This window comes from Heteronotia binoei, unplaced genomic scaffold (genome assembly GCF_032191835.1).
Source record: "Heteronotia binoei isolate CCM8104 ecotype False Entrance Well unplaced genomic scaffold, APGP_CSIRO_Hbin_v1 ptg000047l___fragment_1, whole genome shotgun sequence".
Taxonomy (NCBI): Eukaryota; Metazoa; Chordata; class Lepidosauria; order Squamata; family Gekkonidae; genus Heteronotia; species Heteronotia binoei.
This window is the reverse complement of record NW_026799982.1, coordinates 467,222-488,313: the sequence shown is the minus strand read 5'-3', so window position 1 is coordinate 488,313 and position 21,092 is coordinate 467,222. Positions and strand designations below refer to the sequence as shown.

Genomic DNA, 21,092 nt, shown 5'->3' with positions numbered 1-21,092 from the left:
AGGATATGGCAATGTGGTTGAGGGGGAGCGGGCTGAAATTGAATCCAGCGAAGACAGAAGTCCTTTGTCTGGGTCGGGGCGCCCGGGAAGGGGAAATACCTCTCCCGGTCTTCGACGGGGCGCCGCTGAAAGCGACGCACCGGGTTAGGAGTCTGGGAGTTTTACTGGAGCCTTCTTTATCAGTGGAGGCCCAGATTGCAGCCACTTCCAAGTCAGCCTTTTTTCACCTGAGGCGGGCAAGGCAGTTGGCTCCCTTCCTAGAGCGCCAAGACCTGGCAATGGTACTTCACGCAACGGTCACCTCGAGACTGGATTACTGTAATGCCCTCTACATGGGGCTGCCTCTGTACCGAACCCGGAAGCTGCAGCTGGTGCAGAACGCAGCGGCCAGACTGTTGTTGGGGCTCCCTAAATGGGAGCACATACAGCCTGGGCTGCGCGAGCTGCACTGGCTGCCAGTTACATACCGGATTCGTTACAAAGTGCTGGTCATTACCTTTAAAGCCCTATATGGTCGAGGACCTGTCTACCTTAGGGACCGTCTCTCCCCATACGAACCCCAGAGAGCACTGAGGTCAGCTGGAAAAAACTTGTTGACCACCCCCGGACCGAAAGAGGTGAAGCTGCAATGCACCCGTAACCGGGCCTTCTCCTCTGCAGCCCCGAACCTATGGAACCAACTTCCAGAGGAAATGCGGGCCCTGCGGGACCTTGAACAATTCCGCAGGGCCTGCAAGACCTTCCTCTTCCGACTGGCTTTCGCTGACGAAGAAAGAAATTGCTAATGATTACCGCCATTATAAAAGCACAATTAGCATTAGCACTTTTATCAACTTAATTAAGTGATTTTAAACTTATCAGAATTTTTAATGTTTAATGTTAATGTAACCTTGTCTTTTGTATAAGGGAAATTGAATGATGTTGTTAGCCGCCCTGAGCCTGCTCCGGCGGGGAAGGCGGGATATAAATAAAATTATCTATCTATCTATCTATCTATCTAACTTGGAACTTATACTTCCATCTTTATTTTGTATGGTATATATACAGCCAGTTGTAAGCAAACTGTGCTCTCCTGTTCACATGATGTCTGGGAATGCCCCTGAAGTAATTCTGCTTTTAAAAAGGTAGAGTATAAGCAGTGGAAGAAGAGCGAGAAAGGTCACAAATTCATCGTTTGGGAATACTTCTGGATTTGGCTTAGCTCTTGGGTTTCGAGGTGATGGTTTTGACTTGGGGTGTAGTGTACAAGTTTTAGCATTATTTACAGATAATGGCTTCATGTTAATCTTCTATAATGCCATCATGTAGAACTGCCCTTTAGCGTGGTTCAAAAGTACAGTGATATGGCTGCCACATTTTGTACCAACTACAGCTAATTGTTGGGAGCATTTTTGTCATATATTGAAAAATATACCCTGTGTTGTTTTGACCGTTGATTTAAAATCATCCTATACTAGCTGAGGGTATTTAACTGCCTTAAGACATTTTGCCACCACCAGCTGGGTTTAGGCGAACTTTCAGGGTGCTGGCAGCACCTCTGGCACCCACCTTTTAACCATCAGAGATGGTTAAAAACAGCAGTACTGTCTAAGGAGCTGGAGATGGGCTTAGACTGCACTTGTTACCTCCTCCTGTACCAGTGCCATCCAGATTCATGGTGAATTTCTTGGAGGAGGTGATAGATTTATGTCCATCGCTTTCCACTTAATTTGATAACTTCCACAAAAAGCACAGATTTCTCTCTCCACAACACATCACTGTCTTTTCAACAGATCTCTTTTCCTCTCTCCCAAACCCTCAGAACAAACCAGTCATCTCACCTCCTAGGGTACAGCTACCATAATACACTTCAATCACCCATCCAGCTCCTCTCTTATCTCATTCTAGAGACCTGCATTTACACATACAAAATATTTACATAACAAAACAGCACAATTTTCTTTTGAGAGATTTATTTTGCATTTGTGTAAATCTGGGGAGTGGATTGGCTAGGGATAGGCATGAATTGCATTCTTCTGGTTCGGTTAGTGGCTAAACCACAAAATATGACGCACGAGGTTGGTTCCCAAACCAAACTGGTTCATATTGGTTCATGAGCCATTTAAAGTTTAAACCCCTGCTTTCTTTTCCCTGCAGCTTCTAATGGGGAGCAGAAAATAGGGGGCCATTTAAACCACTGGTTTCTTCTTGTGGCCAGCAAGCAGAAAGCAAGGGGTGAACTGGGAGCCATTTAAACTCTTGCTTCCTGCAGCTTTTTGCAGGGAGCAGAAAGTAGGAGTTTAAATGGCTCTCAGCCATTTCGCCCCTTGCTTTCTGCTTGCCACCAAAAGTGGCCACAAGCCAAGAAAGCAGGGGGCAAAATGGCTGGGAGCCATTTAAACCCTTGCTTTCTGCTCCCTGCAGCTTTTTGTGGGGAACAGAAAGCAGTGGTTTAATAGTTTCCAGTTATTTAAACCAAGCAGCTTAGCAGTTTTCCTTGAAGAGCAGACTGCTCTTTGTGGTGGTTTTTCAGTTCACGAACATTGCTTCACAGACCACAAACCAGCCAAAATTCGTTATGAACTTTAGTTTGTCAGCTGGTTCATGCCCATTCCTAGTGTTTGCTGCTAATGATTTAAGTATGCATTTTGTTATTTACATTGTAAAAATAATGTTAAGAAGTAAACTTAGGGAAATTTATCTGTCAGTGAAACAGAACAGGACATGAAAATGGCAAAACTTGTAGCTGAAAAAATATGCTGTACACAAAATGTTTCTGGTGTATTTTGGTTGTTTCTGAGATCTTGATCAGGGGATTAAATGGAAGGTGTTAAAATACATTCCATCCCCTTTTCAGATGTTAAACATATAGCAAATCCTTGACCCCTTTGAAAGCTTGTATTTTGATAGGGATTCCAAGGGTGTCAGTCCTCACTGATTGACTCAGGGGTGTATATAAAATTGCTAGATTCTGCTGAACTAGAGCTCTGAAATTTAGTAGTCCAAGACAAACTGTTATTAAAGTCTGAACTTGCAGTAGCAGCCAAGTGCATGAATTTGCCATATGTTCATGTGTAATATGTTAATTAGACTACTGTATTTACAGTTTCTTATTCACGGTCTTGAAAAATTACCCCCCAGGAGGAGCATATTATCTGATTTCCAGAAGCTTGGGTCCAGAGTTTGGTGGTGCAATTGGCTTGATATTTGCATTTGCTAATGCAGTTGCTGTAGCCATGTATGTAGTTGGCTTTGCAGAAACTGTTGTAGAACTACTTAAGGTAAGCTAATTGTTCTTGTTCAGTTGTTGTAATCATAGTAGAATAAAATCTGTCTCCTGCTGCATTTACAGATACATGTGCTTGTTACAGTACATGTGCTTGTTAAATTCATTATAAATTATGGTACAAAATACATTGTTGAATGTATCGTGTTTAGATGAATAGGTTATATTCATAGTACTTTGGCACTATCAAAAGTGATAGGCAAAATGGAGGATGGAATCTTATTGTCTGTTCTCTGTAAAATTTATATGATGACTTGTGAAATTAATTCTGTAAAAACCAAAAGAAGACTGTCATGATCTTGGATTTTCTCCAATAACTACTCCCCATGCTGCATGTCCAAAGAGTATCTGAAATTAAGAAAGCCATGTGAGATTTGCTAAGAAAAAGAAAGTTGAAAATCTGTTGGGTTTAGTGCAATGGATCTAAGCAGGTCTTTGGATCATTGTCTATACCTATACTAATGGTTGATTTAGATTGCACTTGCCCTCCACACCAGAATTGGAAATAGCATATTAATTGGTTGGTGCTTGCCTTCTAGCTTGTCCAAGATTTTTTGACATGGATGCACATAAAAAGGGAGGCTACATTTCTAGGAGCATAATGCAGCAAAGAACCCTATTCTCATTCTCCCCCCCCCCCCCCCGCTTACAAAAAGCTAGTTCACTGTAAAGAAAATTGTAAAAGAGAAGAAAAGAGAATGCAAAAGCCCAAATTCTTTTCATGATTCTGAAAGCCACATTCTCAAGGTGTTTGATATTTGGTCCTGGAAAGGCAACCAAAATGACATTTTGTGCATGTCCCCATTTTCAGTTAAAAATACTAAGTTTCTTGTTCTGTATCTTTAGTAAATAGTGTGTTCCATATAATTTCAAATCTTCTAATAGGAACATGGTGCAGTTATGTTGGATGGAACAAATGATATCAGAATTATAGGAGCCATAACAATTGTCATTTTGTTGGGCATCTCTCTAGCAGGAATGGAATGGGAAGCTAAGGTAAGTATTATGTTCTAAGTTTTTAGTATTTGTAGAAAAGAAATGTAGAAAATCTGCCCATTTGTTTTAAAGGAATGGTAAAAGATTATACATTGAAATTCAGGCCTTAACATTCAGATTTCTGACTGGGAGACATTCTTACAGTAACTGGATTTGAGACCATGGTACAGACATCAGGTGTAGGTGTGTGCTCGGTATATATCAAGTTGAATAAATACCCAAAAATATTTTATCGATATTTTTTGGATATTTATCTGACTACAGATATGTATTCAGCTACTGAAATAGCCCCGGCTGAATAAAAGCCGATAAAATTTGTCTTTTATTTAAGTGCGGATTCACTTAGCCAGTTGTGCCAGCAAGTGAATTTAAACTTTAAATCCCTGCTGAGTTGAGTCGTGGTGGCTTGAGTCAACTCAGCAAGGATTTAAAGTTTAAATCCCTTCTCCATTATGCTGTATGGGGATGGTCCCTATAGGGTGTAATGGAGCCAAATAAATTCAGGTTTCCCAGATATTAACTTAAATACCAATACAAAACCAATATTGGCATTCAGGAATACTAATATTTTGGGGGGGTCCAATTAATTCAAATAGGTAAAAAAACTAGTCAGGTTAAAGAGTCTTGAAATTGCCTTGGCAAAAGAAGATGACAACTGCAGATTTATACCCCACCCTTCTCTCTGAATCAGAGTCTCAGAGCAGCTTACAATCTCCTTTATCTCCTTCCCCCACAACAGACACCCTGTGAGTTAGGTGGGGCTGAGAGAGCTCTTACAGCAGCTCTTCTTTCAAGGACAACTCTTACGAGAGCTGTGGCTGACCCAAGGCCATTCCAGCAGGTGCAAGTGGGGAATCAAACCCGACTCTCCCAGATAAGAGTCCGCGCACTTAAACACTACACCAAACTGGCTCTCTTCATGCTGCAGATAGCTGACTCTTGCTTGTGAAGCAAACATTTGTCTGTAATAAAGGTGAAAAAAGTCTGCAATAAAAGCAGGTATATTGAATAGGGACTGTAGCTCCATGAAAGCAAGCTTGGGTTTTTGCATACATTCTCATACCGACTGTGCGTGTGAATCACAACATTTTACAGTAAGTGTTCGGCTCCTTAAAAACTACCATTTCTAGTCTATGAACATTCATGTTGGAATAAAATAAACAGTGGTCCCCAAAAGTTGTGTTGGAATAAAATTTTAGTAAACTTTAAGGATCTATAAGACAAAAATATTTTTTGCAACAGAGTAATTTAGCTATTCCTCTTGAATTATTGAGCAATTGTATACTTTGTATAGGAGGTCAACATATCCGCTTTTGCAGATAATCTGAATGTGTAGTGCTGGTGTTCAGGCTACTAAAAATGGGTACATCCAGAGTTACTTTACACATGTGACAAGCATTAGTCCCTGTTACATTGGTTTTCTTCATATGGTCATCTAACATAAGCTTTTAGTGACATGAAGGAAAATCATATTGTCAAATTGTTCTGTGTCCAGTAAAGAAGTCGCCATGCAGACATAATGTCAAATGTGCATGCACATAATGTTGTATGCATTCACACTTTACCTGATGCACACTTTATCTGATGCACATAAAAGCTTATATCCAGCATTAAACTTTGTTGGTCTTAAATGTGCCACGGACTCAAATTTAATTATTCAGTTAATTTTTCTGACTGAAATCAGGGAGAGATGGCATAGATATGTGTCACATGATTTTAAATATCTTCTTTTAATTTTTCTTTCATGGAGGGGTGAGATACCGTGACCAAGTTCCACATCCCCCTCAGATGAGCTATGTTGTCTAGGAGTAGTCAGCTTTCAAGAGATGCAGATTGCCCTTTTTATTATTTAGCTCAGTTCCAAACACCAGTTCCCAAGGTTAAGTCACCCTGAAACCTGCTGTGTGTCTACTCTTGAGTAAATCTTTTCAAAGGAGACCTTTGCCCTTGTAGGTCTTTTCTCCATTGGGAACTAGCCCTGATTGTCTTTCCATCTATGTGCTTCCCCCATGCCCTTGCAGACCCAAATGGGCCTTGTCCTGCGACATTAGTGTGTTGTTGGCATTTCTAAGGCCGTGCCTCTGTTTTAGTCCTTTTACCCCAGGGCTGGGGTGCCACGAGATGCGGCAGGGTGACAAACGTCGGAGGTGAAATACAGTGTAATATAGCCTTTTTGTTTGTATATATTGCTTTGACTATACTCTTAGAGAAAAGGAATTAATATATAAAATGGTGTCTGGTCTTGATTTTCCTAGCAAAATTTGATGACTTGGAAAGAAATGTATTAAATTAGTGATTTTGACGATGACTTATAATATTACAGGCACAGATTGTTCTGCTGGTGATCCTGTTACTAGCTATTGCTGACTTTATCATAGGAACATTTATTCCATTTGAGAGCAAGAAGCCCAGAGGCTTCTTTGGCTACAAAGGTAAGAGTAGTATGAAATACTTTTTCAATAAGTTTGCACTGTCCTACTTTGGAAGATTGATAATAGGACATGCTTTTTCAGTGTTGTATTTAACTTGAGTTAAAAGACTGTTACAACTCTGAAGAACGTCTTCTTTCTTTTTATTGTGTGCAGACTTCAGAGTGTAAAGATTTTGAATGATGAATATATTATATAGAAGCATTCAGTCCAATACAGTTTGTGCACATCTTCCTTTCTTCCATCTGGGCTTGGCCTAGAACAGATGAAGATTACTTAGTTACAGTGCATGAGTTCCTGTTCACATGCACTAACCCAAGAACCCACAACCTTTTTGAGTCTGTGGACACCTTTGGAGTTCTGGCACAGGGTGTAGAGCACAACCACAAAAAGGCTGCCACAGGAGGTGGAACCACATACACACTGAAGTCAAAGGATGGAGGAAAAGAGGAGTAATTTTTAAAAATACACTGAGAAAGAGGGATGAGGCAAAATTAAACTGGTGGTAGCTGCTGCTGAAGCAGTGTTATTTTAATCTGCACAGCTGATCAGAAGTTTCCTCAACCACACCGTGAAAACACTTGACAGGTGTGGTGACAGCAGGTGCCACATTGGGGACCCTGCATCAACTAGTGTTATGTCTTCCTGGAAGTCTATGGCAATCCTAAGAATATTGCCCTGGGAGTAAGCCCCATTGAATAAAATTATTCTTGGGATTGCTTCCTATGGCTCCAATCCTACGTAGACAGCTGTTAGTCTACATTCATGTCATGTCAGTGGGATTCACTAAGTTTATGTAGACATACATAGCAATGGACAATATGCCATTTTCTGATCCCATGTAGCACATCTGCCTTATGTCTTGCCTTTTTGCCCATATGTATACTTTTTCCTATATTTGGTGAACAGATGGTTTTATACATTCCTTCTTGCTCCACTAAGCATAAAAGACAAGTTAAACTGCCTGTAAAATAATGAGGACATGAGGAAGAAGGGGTGAAATGATATAAAGGGGGTTATTGCTGTCATGTACAACTGTAAGCCATTGAGAGGAATGATAGGACTAATTCTATAACAAACAGGTCTGGGTAAAATGAATGGGAAGGAGTGGGAGGGAGAAGCAAGCACTAGTGTATCCTGCCTGTTACTCATATTTGCTTTCATGTTTCTCTGTTCCTTCCTCTATTGTTTCAGCTTTCATCTTTTTTGTAATGTAATTACTTACACCCTCACTATTCAAGATGCAACATTTGTATTAGCCAGGACTTCGGGGTTCTCTGGCGTGAATATAGTGGCAGACAGGACTCCCAAATCCAGCTCAAGTACAGGAGCTGTTACTGGGTTAGTGTATTGCAGCAATAAAATGGCATGCCGGATTGGTAGATAGACAAGTTTTGGGGTGAGGCGGTGATTCATAGGAATGATTGGAGACTGTGGAGAGCACTTCTATAATTTTATCCAGTTTCCATTGATAACCTCTTTTTTCCATTTTGTTGTCTCCTTCCCCCCCCCCTCTATACTAATCTTTCTGCCCCCCACAATTCCTGAATGCTCCCATATCTTCAACTTAACCTCCCTCACCCAAACCTTGAATGTGAGCATGCCATCACTCTTTGAACTTAAACCTTTCTAGCACTTCCATAACCATTATCCGTTGCTGGTTTTCTTGCAAACATTGTAGTACATCTCTCAGCTTTGTCTCACAAAACATATTCTTCCAAGTACACCTTTCCCCTGTTGCTGCTGTGTAAGCTTCGTTCCTTGCCTTCTCTGTAGCATTCTCCATGTATAGAGATCACACATTTCTAGAATTTTCTTCATGAAGAACCTTCAAGCATCTGACTGAGCCCCATGACAAAAAGTTGGCTGAAATGGCTAAGTGCACCTCTCCCCTTCTCTACTGCCTGTATTTATCAACCTTGTATGCCTTTTTTCCCAGTCTAAATTACAGCCCATAAAGCATACCTGAGAATGAATAGCAGGAAACGGCTGCTATCCCTCTGCTTTAATGTTGGCTCCAACTTGTAGGACCAGAAATGAAAAATCTGTTTTGCTTTGACAAATGACAGCTGTATCCAAAGTTGTGATAACAATATATGCAACTGTCCTAGTAGAACCAGACTTTTTTTTGTCTTAATAGATTCTGAAAAGAAAGTGTACTAAATTACATCTTCTGAGCACTGTCAGTCTTTGAGATACTTTCCCTCTTACCTACACTACTTAACTACTATATTTGGGTTCCCTTTGACATCTGAAAGCAAGCCCTTTAAGCTCCCTGGAAAAACAAAACAGCAGCAGAGACACCCCCCCCCCCCAAACAAAAAACGATATGGTCTTTCCCATGCTGGCCAGAGTATTAAGTCTATGCATTTGTATCTTAAAGTTGCTGTCTGAATAGTGGAATTTTTTTTTATTTTTTAAAAAAAATCCTTGGCAGTTGCACTGACACTTGGAAGTCTCTTCTCTCTCCACCCCCTGTCTCCCTAAGCTACTGTGCCTCTTCTGGCCTTCCTCTCATGCTTTCCTATGCAGTGGCCCTTCTGGATCTCCCTCCCCGCCCCCATTTTCTTTTTTTAGTCCTAGATTTCAAAAGAAGAATATGGAGGGGGAGAGGAACTTGGTCAAAACTTCTGTTTCCTCATTCTTTGCTTAAATGGTACCTTCACATGCTAGTGCCCATCTTAGCCAGTGAGCCAGGCTCCTGTCCTGGCCATGCACATGCCTGACAGCTTTGAGAAAACAAAAAAGGTAGCTGAGGAGAAGACTGCTGTCACCACATTGCCAACTGCCAACATTCTGAAGTCTTGACTTTATTGCTGGACTGATTGTCTTCAAAGTTTAGAACTTGGTGTATTGTACAAGCTGAAATTTGGAGAAGTCAGTTGGTACAGTCTAGATACGGAAGGAGGAAACTCTTAATTTCCTACTATTACAATTAAAATTTGGGACTGCAACATTTGTAGGGAATGAGGGGGAGCTTAGGATGCATTTCTTTGCTACATCTGATAGCAGATGTTTGGGGAAATGTACAATGCACAAATAATACCATCTTCTGAAATGCTTCTTTTGTGGGGCAAGGGATACCAAGGAATAACAGGGGGAGAGATTGGAGGTCTCTTTCAAGAGAGGTATTAGTGAACATATTCTTCCTTGTGCCCTCAGAAATTTAAGCAGGATTCAAGCTTTTTGTGTGTGTGTGTGATATTAACAGTGAATATTACTTTCCACCTAAATGGTTCTATACTATTAGCTATATTGGATTAGGAACTATCGATGTTGATAGAAAAAAGCAAGTGGGGTCCTTTCACTTAATATACCCACATATCTTCTGTAATGGTAGTTCCATGCTGCAGCCTTTTTGTACTGCTGAAAGATTCCTTTTATGAGCATGTGGAATTCAAACAGTAGTTTCACACAGCATATAATACAGCACCACATTCCCCATAAAAATTCATTCATATGAGCAAGGACCTATTGCTATGTATCTTCTCAGAAATAAGTCCCCTTCAGCAGAAATTCCGGATGTCTATTCAGTGTTCTTTCGCTTTTAGCTCAATTTGTTTTCTTTTGCCACAGCTTGCAGCTACTGCTGCTACCCACAGGAAGGCAGAGGGCTTACTACTTTTCCCTTTGTAGCCAGCTACAATCACTACTCATTTTTTAGAAAATTCAGGAATGCCACCAGAGAAGCAGCCAGTTATGCAAGAAGGAATTAATTTAGCTAAAAGGAGATGGAAGAAAAGGACAATTTTTAAAAAACTGTAACTGAGAAATCTGTCATTTGTCCTTTTAAAACAGCTTGGCACTACAACTTAATTCTTAAATAAAAAAAATAACTAGGTTTAAGAAAAGCAGGATTCATTTTGTAGCAGGAGCTCCTTTGCATATTAGGCCACACACTCCTGATGTAGCCAATCCTCCAAGAATTAAACAGTAGGCCCTATAAGCTCTTGGAGAATTGGCTACATCAGGGGTCTGTGGGCTAATATGCAAAGGAGCTCCTGCTACAAAATTAGCCCTGAAGAAAAGACATAAATACCCTCACTGAAAACACTGCAATGCAATTATATGCCAGAAATCTCTGGAGTCTCCTTGAAACCATGTAGATTTTATTTATCTATTATGGTTAAAAGACTAAGTCATCTTAGGGTAACTTCTTTTAGATTTTTTTTCTGAATTGTTTAAATTATTTATTTATTTATTACATTCAATTTATATCCCGCCCTCTCCGCAAGCAGACTCAGGGCGGCTCACAACATTATACAATACAATCAGTCCAATAAAACATATAAAACCATAATTTACTTATTTCAGTTTTAAAACCATTCTATGGCGCTGCTTCGGTACAATATAAGCGGTATTGAATTCTCGACTGTGATCACCAGCATTCTATAAGATGTCCGGTGGCAGCCTTTTTTCAATTAAACAGCAAAAGCCTGCTTAAACAATTCGGTCTTACAGGCCCTGCGGAAATGAAGAATGACCACTGTGGGTGTTTATATATTTGAACGTATGGTTTTTTTTCCTGTTTTTTTTAACAGCTGAAATATTTTCAGAGAATTTTGGACCTGATTTCCGAGATGGGGAGACTTTTTTTTCAGTATTTGCTATATTTTTTCCAGCTGCAACAGGCATTCTAGCTGGTGCCAATATCTCAGGTGATCTTGCGGTGAGTGTTCATGTGTATTTTTGTTTTGTTGCTTAGTTATTCAGTCCATTCGGTGGATTTAAAAATTGACTGAATTTTTCTTTCAGGATCCCCAATCAGCCATACCTAAAGGGACACTGTTGGCCATCTTAATAACCACTGTGGTTTACATAGGAATTGCTGTATCTGTAGGTAAATAACTAACTTTGATTTATTGGTTATTACATATCATTTCTATATTGTTGAATCCTTGTGGTGTCTACAGTGCTACTGAACTCCAATCTAGCTAATATCTTTTATAGTTATACATCTGGCTGTATTCAGACACTTCATTCTGTCAACTGATGTCTGAATAGCAATTTGTTTTACTGTTTTATTGCATACTGATAAGCCAGCATGATGAGTTTTGATAAGTTTGTCTTCCTGTACTGTAATAGCAATAACCATTCTATTTCCAGCAACTATAAAGCTGCTTTAATAACTGTGTGCCATCAAGTTGCAACTGATTGATGGTAACCTCAGGACCATGTGGTTTTGAAGGCAAGAGACAAACAGAGGTTGTTTGCCATAGCCTTCCTCTGCACATCAAACCCATTCTTCCTTGGTGGTCTTTCATCCAAGTACTAACCGTGGCTGATCCTTCCGAGTTCTAGTGACATTAAGCTGCTAAGGGCTATTCAGGCTGCTTTACAGTAACTATATTTAGTCATATGCAACTTTTCACTTTATTTTTCTCAGCAAGATGCATTTGGCTTTATTGACACATTTTAAAAGGAGAGAACATACATGCATGCATACAAAGTTGAACATACATGCATGTTTTTAGTTGAGGCTGCGGGCATCTATTCTTGATCTGGTTGGCCTCTCCTGCCAGCACTGTCACCTGTGCTATAAAATGGAATAATATCTGCCATCTCCATGGTATAACATCTTATCATGATGTGAGATGGCCAGGCTGGGCAATATGCGATGATATGGAAAATTTTGAGTGCTGTTGAGTTGTTTGTTTATAAAATGGTTTTTATTGTATTTTATTGTTTTATCATATGTTGTACTTCGCCCTGAGCCCTATGGGGAATGGGCAGAATAGAAGTATACTAAATAAATAAAATAAAAAGTAGAACTATCAGGGGAGAGATGCTCAGTAGCTGAGTAGGTAAATTGACATCCAAGTTATTATCTGGAAACTGATTTCAGAATTTTCAGAGGTTCTTTTAAAGTTTTGACTACTTTTGTAAGTAACCTATGCCTTAAAAGCCAAAAACAACGCTTTTATCACTCATGTTTGGCAATCAAGGAGGTTTCTTGATTTTCCAAGCTTTTTGTACTGGATTTTGGCAAAACTGGAATGACTATTTACTATGCAGTTTGTATCCCACCTTTCTGCCCTTGCAAGTATTACCAAGGCCCTTAACCTTATTGAGACCACTTTTGTATTGTATTGGAAGACAGCTGATTACTTTTTAATGGATTCTTTGGAAAAGGAAAAACTTCCTTAGCCTCTTCTGACTACTACATGCTTGGGACCCTATAGGACAGTGATGGCAAACCTTTTAGAGACCGAGTGCCCAAACTGCAACCCAAAACCAAGTTATTTATCGCAAAGTGCCAACACAGCAATTTAACCTGAATACTGAGGTTTTAGTTTAGAAAAAACAACTCATAGTGAAATTAACAAACTGAAAGAACATTTGGTCTGGATAGCATTTGTTTAGGAAACCAACAAAATAGTAACATGTCAGAATGCGAGAATAATGGTGATGGGAGAATGAAGGCAATAAATGGAGGCTGTTTATTGCTTTGTCTAAATTAAACTGAGAACCTGCCTTTCCCAGAGGTGTTCCTGTCCATCTAATTTACTTTTGAACATGTATCATACATTATAAACATCATTCTAGTTTGCCATTAGGAAAAAAGAATATATTAAAATATAGTGTGTTTAGTAGGAGCTGGTGGTTAGGATGTCCAAATCAGATCTGGGAGGTCCTGATTCATATGCCCACTCTGCCCTGGCAGCTTTTTGGGAAACCTTGGACCTGTAATATACTCTGAGTTAACCCACCTCATAGGTTTGTTGCGAGGATAAAAGAGAAGGGGAGAATGTCATACCACTTCAGTGTCCTTTTGGGGGAGGAAGGCAGAGGATACATGATGTTAGTTAATAAATTAAGTTGATGAAAGGAGTCCACTGATTTATATGGCTAAATCTGAGTCCAGCAGCACCTTAGAGAACTAGATTTTTGAGAGACAAAGCTCCTTTTATCTAATTGAGGGAGCTCTAATACTGGAAAGCTTGTGCCCCCTCCCCCAAATCTTGTTGGTCTCTAAGATGCTCCTGGGCTCGAATCTAGTTGTTGTACTATGGACCAGCACAGCTACCCTTGGAAACTTCAGGGATAGTATGAATTGTATTAACTAGAAAGTCTGATGTGAGAAAGGAGGGCCAGTTTGGTATAGAGGTTAAGTGTGTGGACTCTTATCTGGGAGAACCAGGTTTGATTTCTCACTACACTTTCAGCTGCTGGAATGGCCTTGGGTCAGCCATAGCTATCACAGAGCTGTCCTTGAAAGGGCAGTTTCTGAGAGAGCTTCTCTCAGCCCCACCTAACCTCACAGGGTATCTGTTGTGGGGGAGAAAGATAAAGTAGATTGTGAACTGCTCTGAGACCCTGAGATTCAGAGTGAAGGGCAGGATATAAATCCAATATCTTCTTCTTTCTTTAAGCTAAAAATGCAATCCTGTGCATGTGTAGAGAGCAGATACCACAATGCTCACTGTAGATTACTTCCGAGTAACCATGGAGAACAAGCCCAATGGCTAAGGGACTTGGGGATATTCAGTCTGGAGAAGAGGAGGTTGAGGGGGGAGACATGATTGCTCTTTTGAAGTATTAGAAGGGCTGCCACTTAGAGGAGGGCAGGGAGCTGCTCCTGCTCACAGCAGAGGAGAGGACTGGCGCAGGAAAAACTTTTTAACAGTAAGAGTTGTTCAACAGTGCAGTCGACCCTCTCACTGGCAGTCTTTAAGCAGCAGCTAGACAAACACTTGTTAGGGATGTTCTGGAAAAGCAGAACAACAGTGCAACAGTTCAAAATCAGCTTATCAACCATTTGCCTTATGGTCCCTGTAGCTTGAAAGTGCTCTGCTCAGATACCGCTATCAGAAGCATTGTATTTGAAAGCAAGGAAGCCTGCAGTTCCTCCCTTTCCACTCCTAAACCAGAGGCGATCCCAGCCGCTGTTTCTGCCAGATTAGTGGGATCCACATTTCCTGTAATAAACCCACATCCCTTCAAAAAAAAAACGTGCTTGATTCAAGGTCCTGATCTCTCCTCCTCCCCCCATCCCCACAGACCCATGCTCTCTTCTTCCCTTCGGCTTGGACCATGCCACAACAGTTTTGAAATATGAAACGCAACCAGGTCTTGGCCAAATGAAAACATGAAGCCACAGGAGCCACATGTGGCTCTTTCACACACATTGTGTGACTCTTGAAGCCCCCATCAGAGAAGGCATTTGTCACTTTAAACCACTTCTTCAAACCAGCCACTTCTTCAAACCATCTGACATTTGTGTCTGATGGCTCTCACACATCTGACATATATTCTATGTGGCTCTTATGTTAAGCAAGTTTGGCCACGCCTGCCCTAGTGGGTCCCATCTAACCCCCTCCCTAAAACTGCAGGAATACTTGCAAGGAATTTTCCTCTGTGTGTTGTGCTTGGGGGCTGCATTGTGCATTCCAAAGATGCCCACGAGCTCAAAAAGGTTGGAGTGCCCTGTTGTCTCTCTGAAGGAGGCCCAGTTAGGGTTGCCAGGTTTGGGTTGGGAAATACCTGGAGATTTGGGGGAAGGAGCCCGAGTTTGGGGAGAGGAGGAGCTTCAATGAGATATGACTCCAGAGCCTCGTGCATGGGGTGGGGGGGAAGGAGCGCACATGCCTACAAAGAGAGCTCTGAGTGCCGCCTCTGGCATCTGTGCCATAGGTTCACCACCACTGCTATAAGACCATTGTCTGTAAGTGAGAGGAACCTTGTTTCCCCCCACATCTCTAGCAATTTGATCCGGTAGAAAAGTTAAACTTAATGAGAGAATGTAGGCAATTAGGAATGTATTTACAAGTACTCCTTTGTGCAGCTTCTGCTTCTGAATTTTATGCAGTGGTGAGAAAACTACTCTGCTACCTGGCCCAAAAGTCATTTTTGTCTCATGCTTGCACATAACTTTAAATGTTGGTCAAGAGACTGCTAAAGAGTGATATTTATTTATTCTCCATTTTTCTCCTCCAATGGGGCTCAAAATGCCTTACAGCTAGGGATGGCAGTCCCCAGGTGGGGGCAGGGGATCCCCCAATTTTTTGGGCTACCCCCACCTGACTAGTGGGGAAGCCCTGCTTCTAACAGTCAACTGTGGTTGTGCTTGAAAACAGCGGGCACCTGCCCCTCAAGCTGCAAATTCACAGCTTGCTCTTCCCCACCCCCCAACCAGTTAAAGGGAAGATTCCTTTTAAATTGTTGGGGGAAAGTGGGGGGATGCATGCACAGCGCTGTGTTCCAGGTGTGATGATATCACCCTGCGTGATGTCATCGCTTTGGAGACAGCCCTTCCCACTCCTGGAACCACCCCCCAAATCCCCCCACCAGGGAGACAATGGGACCTGGCGATTCTACTTTTAGCAGTTCTTCCCCTTGCTTTTCCATTTTTATCCTCATGAAAACCCTGTGGGGGTTAGGTGAGTGTGTATGACTGGCCCAAAGTCACCCAACAAGCTTTCATGGCAGAGTAGGAATTCAAACATGTTTCTCTCAGATCCTAGTCTGACACTCTTAACCACTGCACTACCCTGGCACAGTGCTTACTACCAAACTATTATACAAATGGTGTTTGTGATTTCCTTCTGAGTAAGCAGAACTCTGTAGGCAGACATTATTTAGTGTGTATGTTTGGCATGATCTTTTTCGTTATGTCCTTTTCAGATGTAGCTAACAAATCTTGATGGGTTTCTGCTATATTATTACTGGAAGGAAAGGGAGTTGTCTCCCTAGAAACTATTTTCTGCTTGTCAGCGTTGACTGCTAACTGGATGAGATTTTTTTTTAATCTTATATCAACTGTACAGCTTGTAATTGCACAGTTTGGGATATGAGTCTTTTTATAGAAATCTCTACAGGGTCTGGATCCAGTATGCTTTTGTAAAAATCCAGTTTGCATTGCTGTTCAAACTGCAGAGATGCTGTGAGCTTCAGGGAGAACCTTACTTGTAATTTCTAAAGTTTCTTATAATTTGAATGCTCCATTTTTAACACATTTGTTTTTGTTTTTAAGTGTTTCAGACTGCTGTAGTGAAATGCATGCTTTTCAAGTATCCAGAATTGTAATATAGTCAGGTTCTAAACAGGATAAAAGATTAGTTAACAGCATATTTTGAGCTGGTATTTTAGAAATGAAACTAACCTTGGTATTGTACTAATATAACTGGCTTTCCCTCTTCTCCCCTCCCTCCCTGCTGTCCTCTGTCACATGATAAGTATCATTCCCAGGACCTTCTTGTTATTGCTTTTAAAAAGTTAATCTGCAGATCAGTAAAAGCAAAAGAGAATTCCTTCAATGCAATCTCTGAAAGTAATTTAATAAAATACATTCACTTGACTTCTTCAGTAGGACCAGCCATTCAGTTAACATGGTTTTCACTAATTGACAAGGCTAATGAGTCAATTCTGTGCATGTTTGTTCATTAAAAAGTCTTACTGGATTTAAATGGAAACTCTAAAATAATTGTATATATGGTATGCGCTCGCAGCTAGTAATCTTAAAATCATTGAGCCAGTGCCCTAACATAAGCTGCAAGGTTAGTGCAGCCTAAGAAGCTTCCTTCAGGTTCAGTAGAGATGTAAATTTCATGACATTTGAAACCAGAAAAAAATGTACATTTTGGGAAAAGTTGAAATATATGCAATACTTACTGTCCTATCAAACCTAAACTAATTTTAATATAGGAGTATAGTAGCACCTTTAAGACCAACAAAGTTTTATTCAGAATGTAAGCTTTCACATGCATGCATACTTCATCAGACACAATTGAATGGGTTACAGTGAGCAATGCTACATATAGCTGGTGGGCAGTGGTTAAGAATGCAAAGTGGTATAAAGTTAGAATCCAATGACAAAATATTGAAATTAAGAAATTGAAAGAACATTAGCGTGGGAAAACAACAAGAGCAGAATTGGAGAATGATGGTGAAAGTGTCACAAGCCTGGCTCTCCCTTTTTAAAATTGGAAAATGGTTTATTGAATTCATAAAGGATTTTACAGGGAAAAAAACCAAATAAGACGGGTTCAGAAGCACAATGTAAAAATGAGATCAATACAAGTCCTAATCCAATACAAAGGGAGCACAGGGAAAATAAATAATAAGAATATCAATCTAACATACAAAGATCTAATTTAAACCATTGGATGCATATAACAATTTACAAAAACAGTACATAATATGCTAGAATTCAAAAATAGCCTATAATCCATTCTATTAGGCAAAAAAGAATTTTTTCCAAAGAATTCCAAAATCAGTATCATTATCGAAAAAAGGGTTATCCATTGTCTTTCCCCTTACATACTGGCCTCATAACTTATCATTCCACATTTCAATCATGGGTGTGTGTGTGGGTTTCCAATTTTAGCAATCATCATGCAGGCTATCACCAACATTGTCGAGATTAATGATTTCTGATCTTTGCTCACTCTCTCTCTCCCCCCCCCTTCCCCCCTCTCTCTTTTCATGCCCTGATCTACTCTTTTTAGATGAGGAATGACCACAATGCACAGTGAGGTGGATTAGGCTGAGAATATGCATCTGGTACATTTCCTGTGGGGATTCTGAACGTAGACTTCCCAGATAGTAGGCTGACAGTGACCACTATACTGACTGTCTCTCTGTTCATACACTTCCTCATAGGAGTTGCAGTTATTTTTCTGGGGAAGATTATAGTTTTATAGTAAAACACATTGTTCTCAGTCTATGTTATGGTGCCTTCATGTGTTCTTGACCAGCGCACGAAGCAATTTATGTAGAAATGCTCACAATGCCCAGCCATTTCATGTTTCCCCCATAGTCTTATGGCACAGAGCATTGACCATGAGATTTCTGTAGCGAATGTCAATAAATCAAAAGTAGGCTTGCAATTTACAGATACACACCTTAACAGCATAGTCAGGATTGCTACAGCACAGACATTGTCTCCAGATTTTGATGCAGTAATTTAGAGCAGGGGTGTCAAACTCATTTGTTATGAAGACTGGATCTGACATAAATGAGACCTTGTTGGGCCAGGCCATGTTGAGTTGGGCTGAACCATGTCGGTCCAGGCCATGTGTGTACCTATTTAAGATTAAGTAGCAGAGATATAAATTTTATAAAGAACACAAACATATTTTTTAAAAATCTTAAAACATGCTTAAAATGTTAGCACTCTGGCTCTTTCCTTCCACAAGGGACTGGGGGAGCCTCAGCCAATAGAAGGAAGAGAGGCTTGGCTCAGTAGCTCTGCTGTGCAATTGAGAGAGCCTGGCAAAGCAAGCTATCCCTCCCCAAGGGAGGAGCCTCAGCCAATGGAGAAAATAGAGGTTTTGCTCTGTAGCTCCTGTGCAATTGAGAAAGCCTTGCAAAGCAAGCTATTATGCAGAAGGAAACGAGAGAGGGAGAAGGAAGCAGATGACAACCAGTTGCTTGGGGGCAGAGAGCCAGTTTGGTGTAGTGGTTAAGTGTGCGGACTCTTATCTGGGAGAACCGGGTTTGATTCCCCACTCTTCCACTTGCACCTGCTAGCATGGCCTTGGGTCAGCCATAGCCCTGGCAGAGGTTGTCCTTGAAAGGGCAGCTGCTGTGAGAGCCCTCTCCAGCCCCACCCACCTCACAGGGTGTCTGTTGTGGGGGAGGAAGGTAAAGGAGATTGTGAGCCGCTCTGAGACTCTTTGGAGTGGAGAGCGGGATATAAATCCAATATCATCTTGTTCTTCTTCTTGATAGGAGCTCTCCGGGGCTCCCAGACTGCATGTTCGACACCCCTGATTTAGAGCAAGAGGTGTCAGTTATCGAAAACTGTTAAACAAAATATTGGAAACATGCTAATGTTTTAAGCATGTTTTATTTTAAGTAAAAATATTCTTCAGTTGTCTTTGTGCCCTATAAAATTTATATCTCTGCTACCTGGCATTACCATAGCAAGACCCAGCAAGGTCTCATTTGTCAGATCTGGCCCTCATAACAAATGAGTTTGATACCCTTATGTAAAGCATTAAGAAGGGGAAGAATATAGTCTCTATACACCTCATGTTAGTCGGCATTCATAAATATCTTGTGATAGACAGGATGCTGGATACCTATGTTTCCAGGAGGCATACATCTTGAAGAGCTTACTTTATTACTGTAAAGCTTACTAGTACTGAGGGGAAATAGAGGATCATATAAGCATTACATGAAGAATAGGGTTAGGTTTTCCATGTAAGCCAAGTCAGACTTCTGCCAAGTTTCTCCAGTAGTTGACTTCACTCAAATAAAACAATACCTTACCAGAGCAAAAAACCGAGCAAGCAACACAAGGCCTCAGGGAGGATACTTCGGGAAGTAGCCATGACCCAAAGGGCCTCAGTCCTCCACAGAACTTGGCCCAACGTGCCCAGCTGACTTCCCTCCCACATCTTGGAATCAAGAGCTGTATATGTCTGCAGTATGGCCATCATGTCTTTAAAAGTTTTTCATTCATTCTAAAAGAGAAAATGTTTTTTTTTTCCAGTGCTCCCCCATATTTCCAGTTTTTCCATTAAGAAAACTGAAAGAAAAAAAAAGCCTCAGGAAAAATCTTTCGCCCTGTTTTTCCCCTGGGCCTTCACATCTGTACCTTATACAAGGACTTCAGGCTTTGCTAAATGGAGTGATAGGATATGGGCTGTCAGTTGTAGAGTCTTCAAATAATGTGTTGATTTGTCATAAGCACTATAACAAGTAATCAACATTTTTGTATTTATCAGTAAGCTGAATGTTGGTGGATATGATGGCCTTTGGTCTGTCCAGAACCAATCTGATAGACAGTGGACAATCACCAATCTAACACAGCATTAAGTATGCTTATCAGAATCTGTGAGTTGACTACCAGTGTGGTGCAGTAATTTGCATGTTGGCATATGATCTGGAAACTTGGATTCAAATTCATGTAACTGCTGTGAAGCTTGCTGGGTGATCTTGCCTACCTCACAGAGTTGTTATAAAGATAAAATAGGGAAGAGTCCTGTACAGTCCTCTGAGTTCCTTGGAGAAAGGACAGGATAAAAATGCACTAGATTGCAGACTTCTGGGGGAGGAAAATGCTGAGCTGAGCAGTCTCTCATAACGGGAGCAGGCTGGAACTTCTGTTCGGGGTAGTGGAAGGCAAATTAATGCCTACTGCCTACTTTTCTCAGTTAGAAAATAGTCCAAGACATGCACAGAAAACTTTAAAAAGATTTACCTTGGCTAAAAGGGAGTCCCGGAGGGGACTTCTTTGAGGCTTTGAGGGGTCTCAGGAGAAGTTGCATAGTCATCGTCTGCAGAAGCACCCAGAGTCATTTATTTGACATAAGCTCATCAGGATCCTAACCTTCTTAGACATTGCTAAACATCTAAAGCTTTGAAAGACCAGTGGAAACTTGGATAATTGGAAGAAAAGGTACAGAAGATTATTTTTTCATTCCGGAGCTATTTATAGCTTAAAGGGACAAAGT

The 21,092-nt window shown here is 40.8% G+C and overlaps 1 protein-coding gene across 2 annotated transcripts in view; it reads left to right on the top strand.

Annotated features, from left to right (window-relative positions):
* LOC132590487 (solute carrier family 12 member 2-like) overlaps positions 1–21,092 on the top strand; it is a 136,634-nt gene that overhangs the window by 27,321 nt on the left and 88,221 nt on the right. For both annotated transcript variants that reach the window (XM_060263395.1, XM_060263394.1), the window contains exons 5-9: positions 3,121–3,260; positions 4,151–4,261; positions 6,585–6,693; positions 11,232–11,359; positions 11,446–11,530. In XM_060263395.1, the coding sequence (XP_060119378.1) occupies positions 3,121–3,260; positions 4,151–4,261; positions 6,585–6,693; positions 11,232–11,359; positions 11,446–11,530 (573 nt within the window). The remainder of the gene's footprint in view (positions 1–3,120; positions 3,261–4,150; positions 4,262–6,584; positions 6,694–11,231; positions 11,360–11,445; positions 11,531–21,092) is intronic.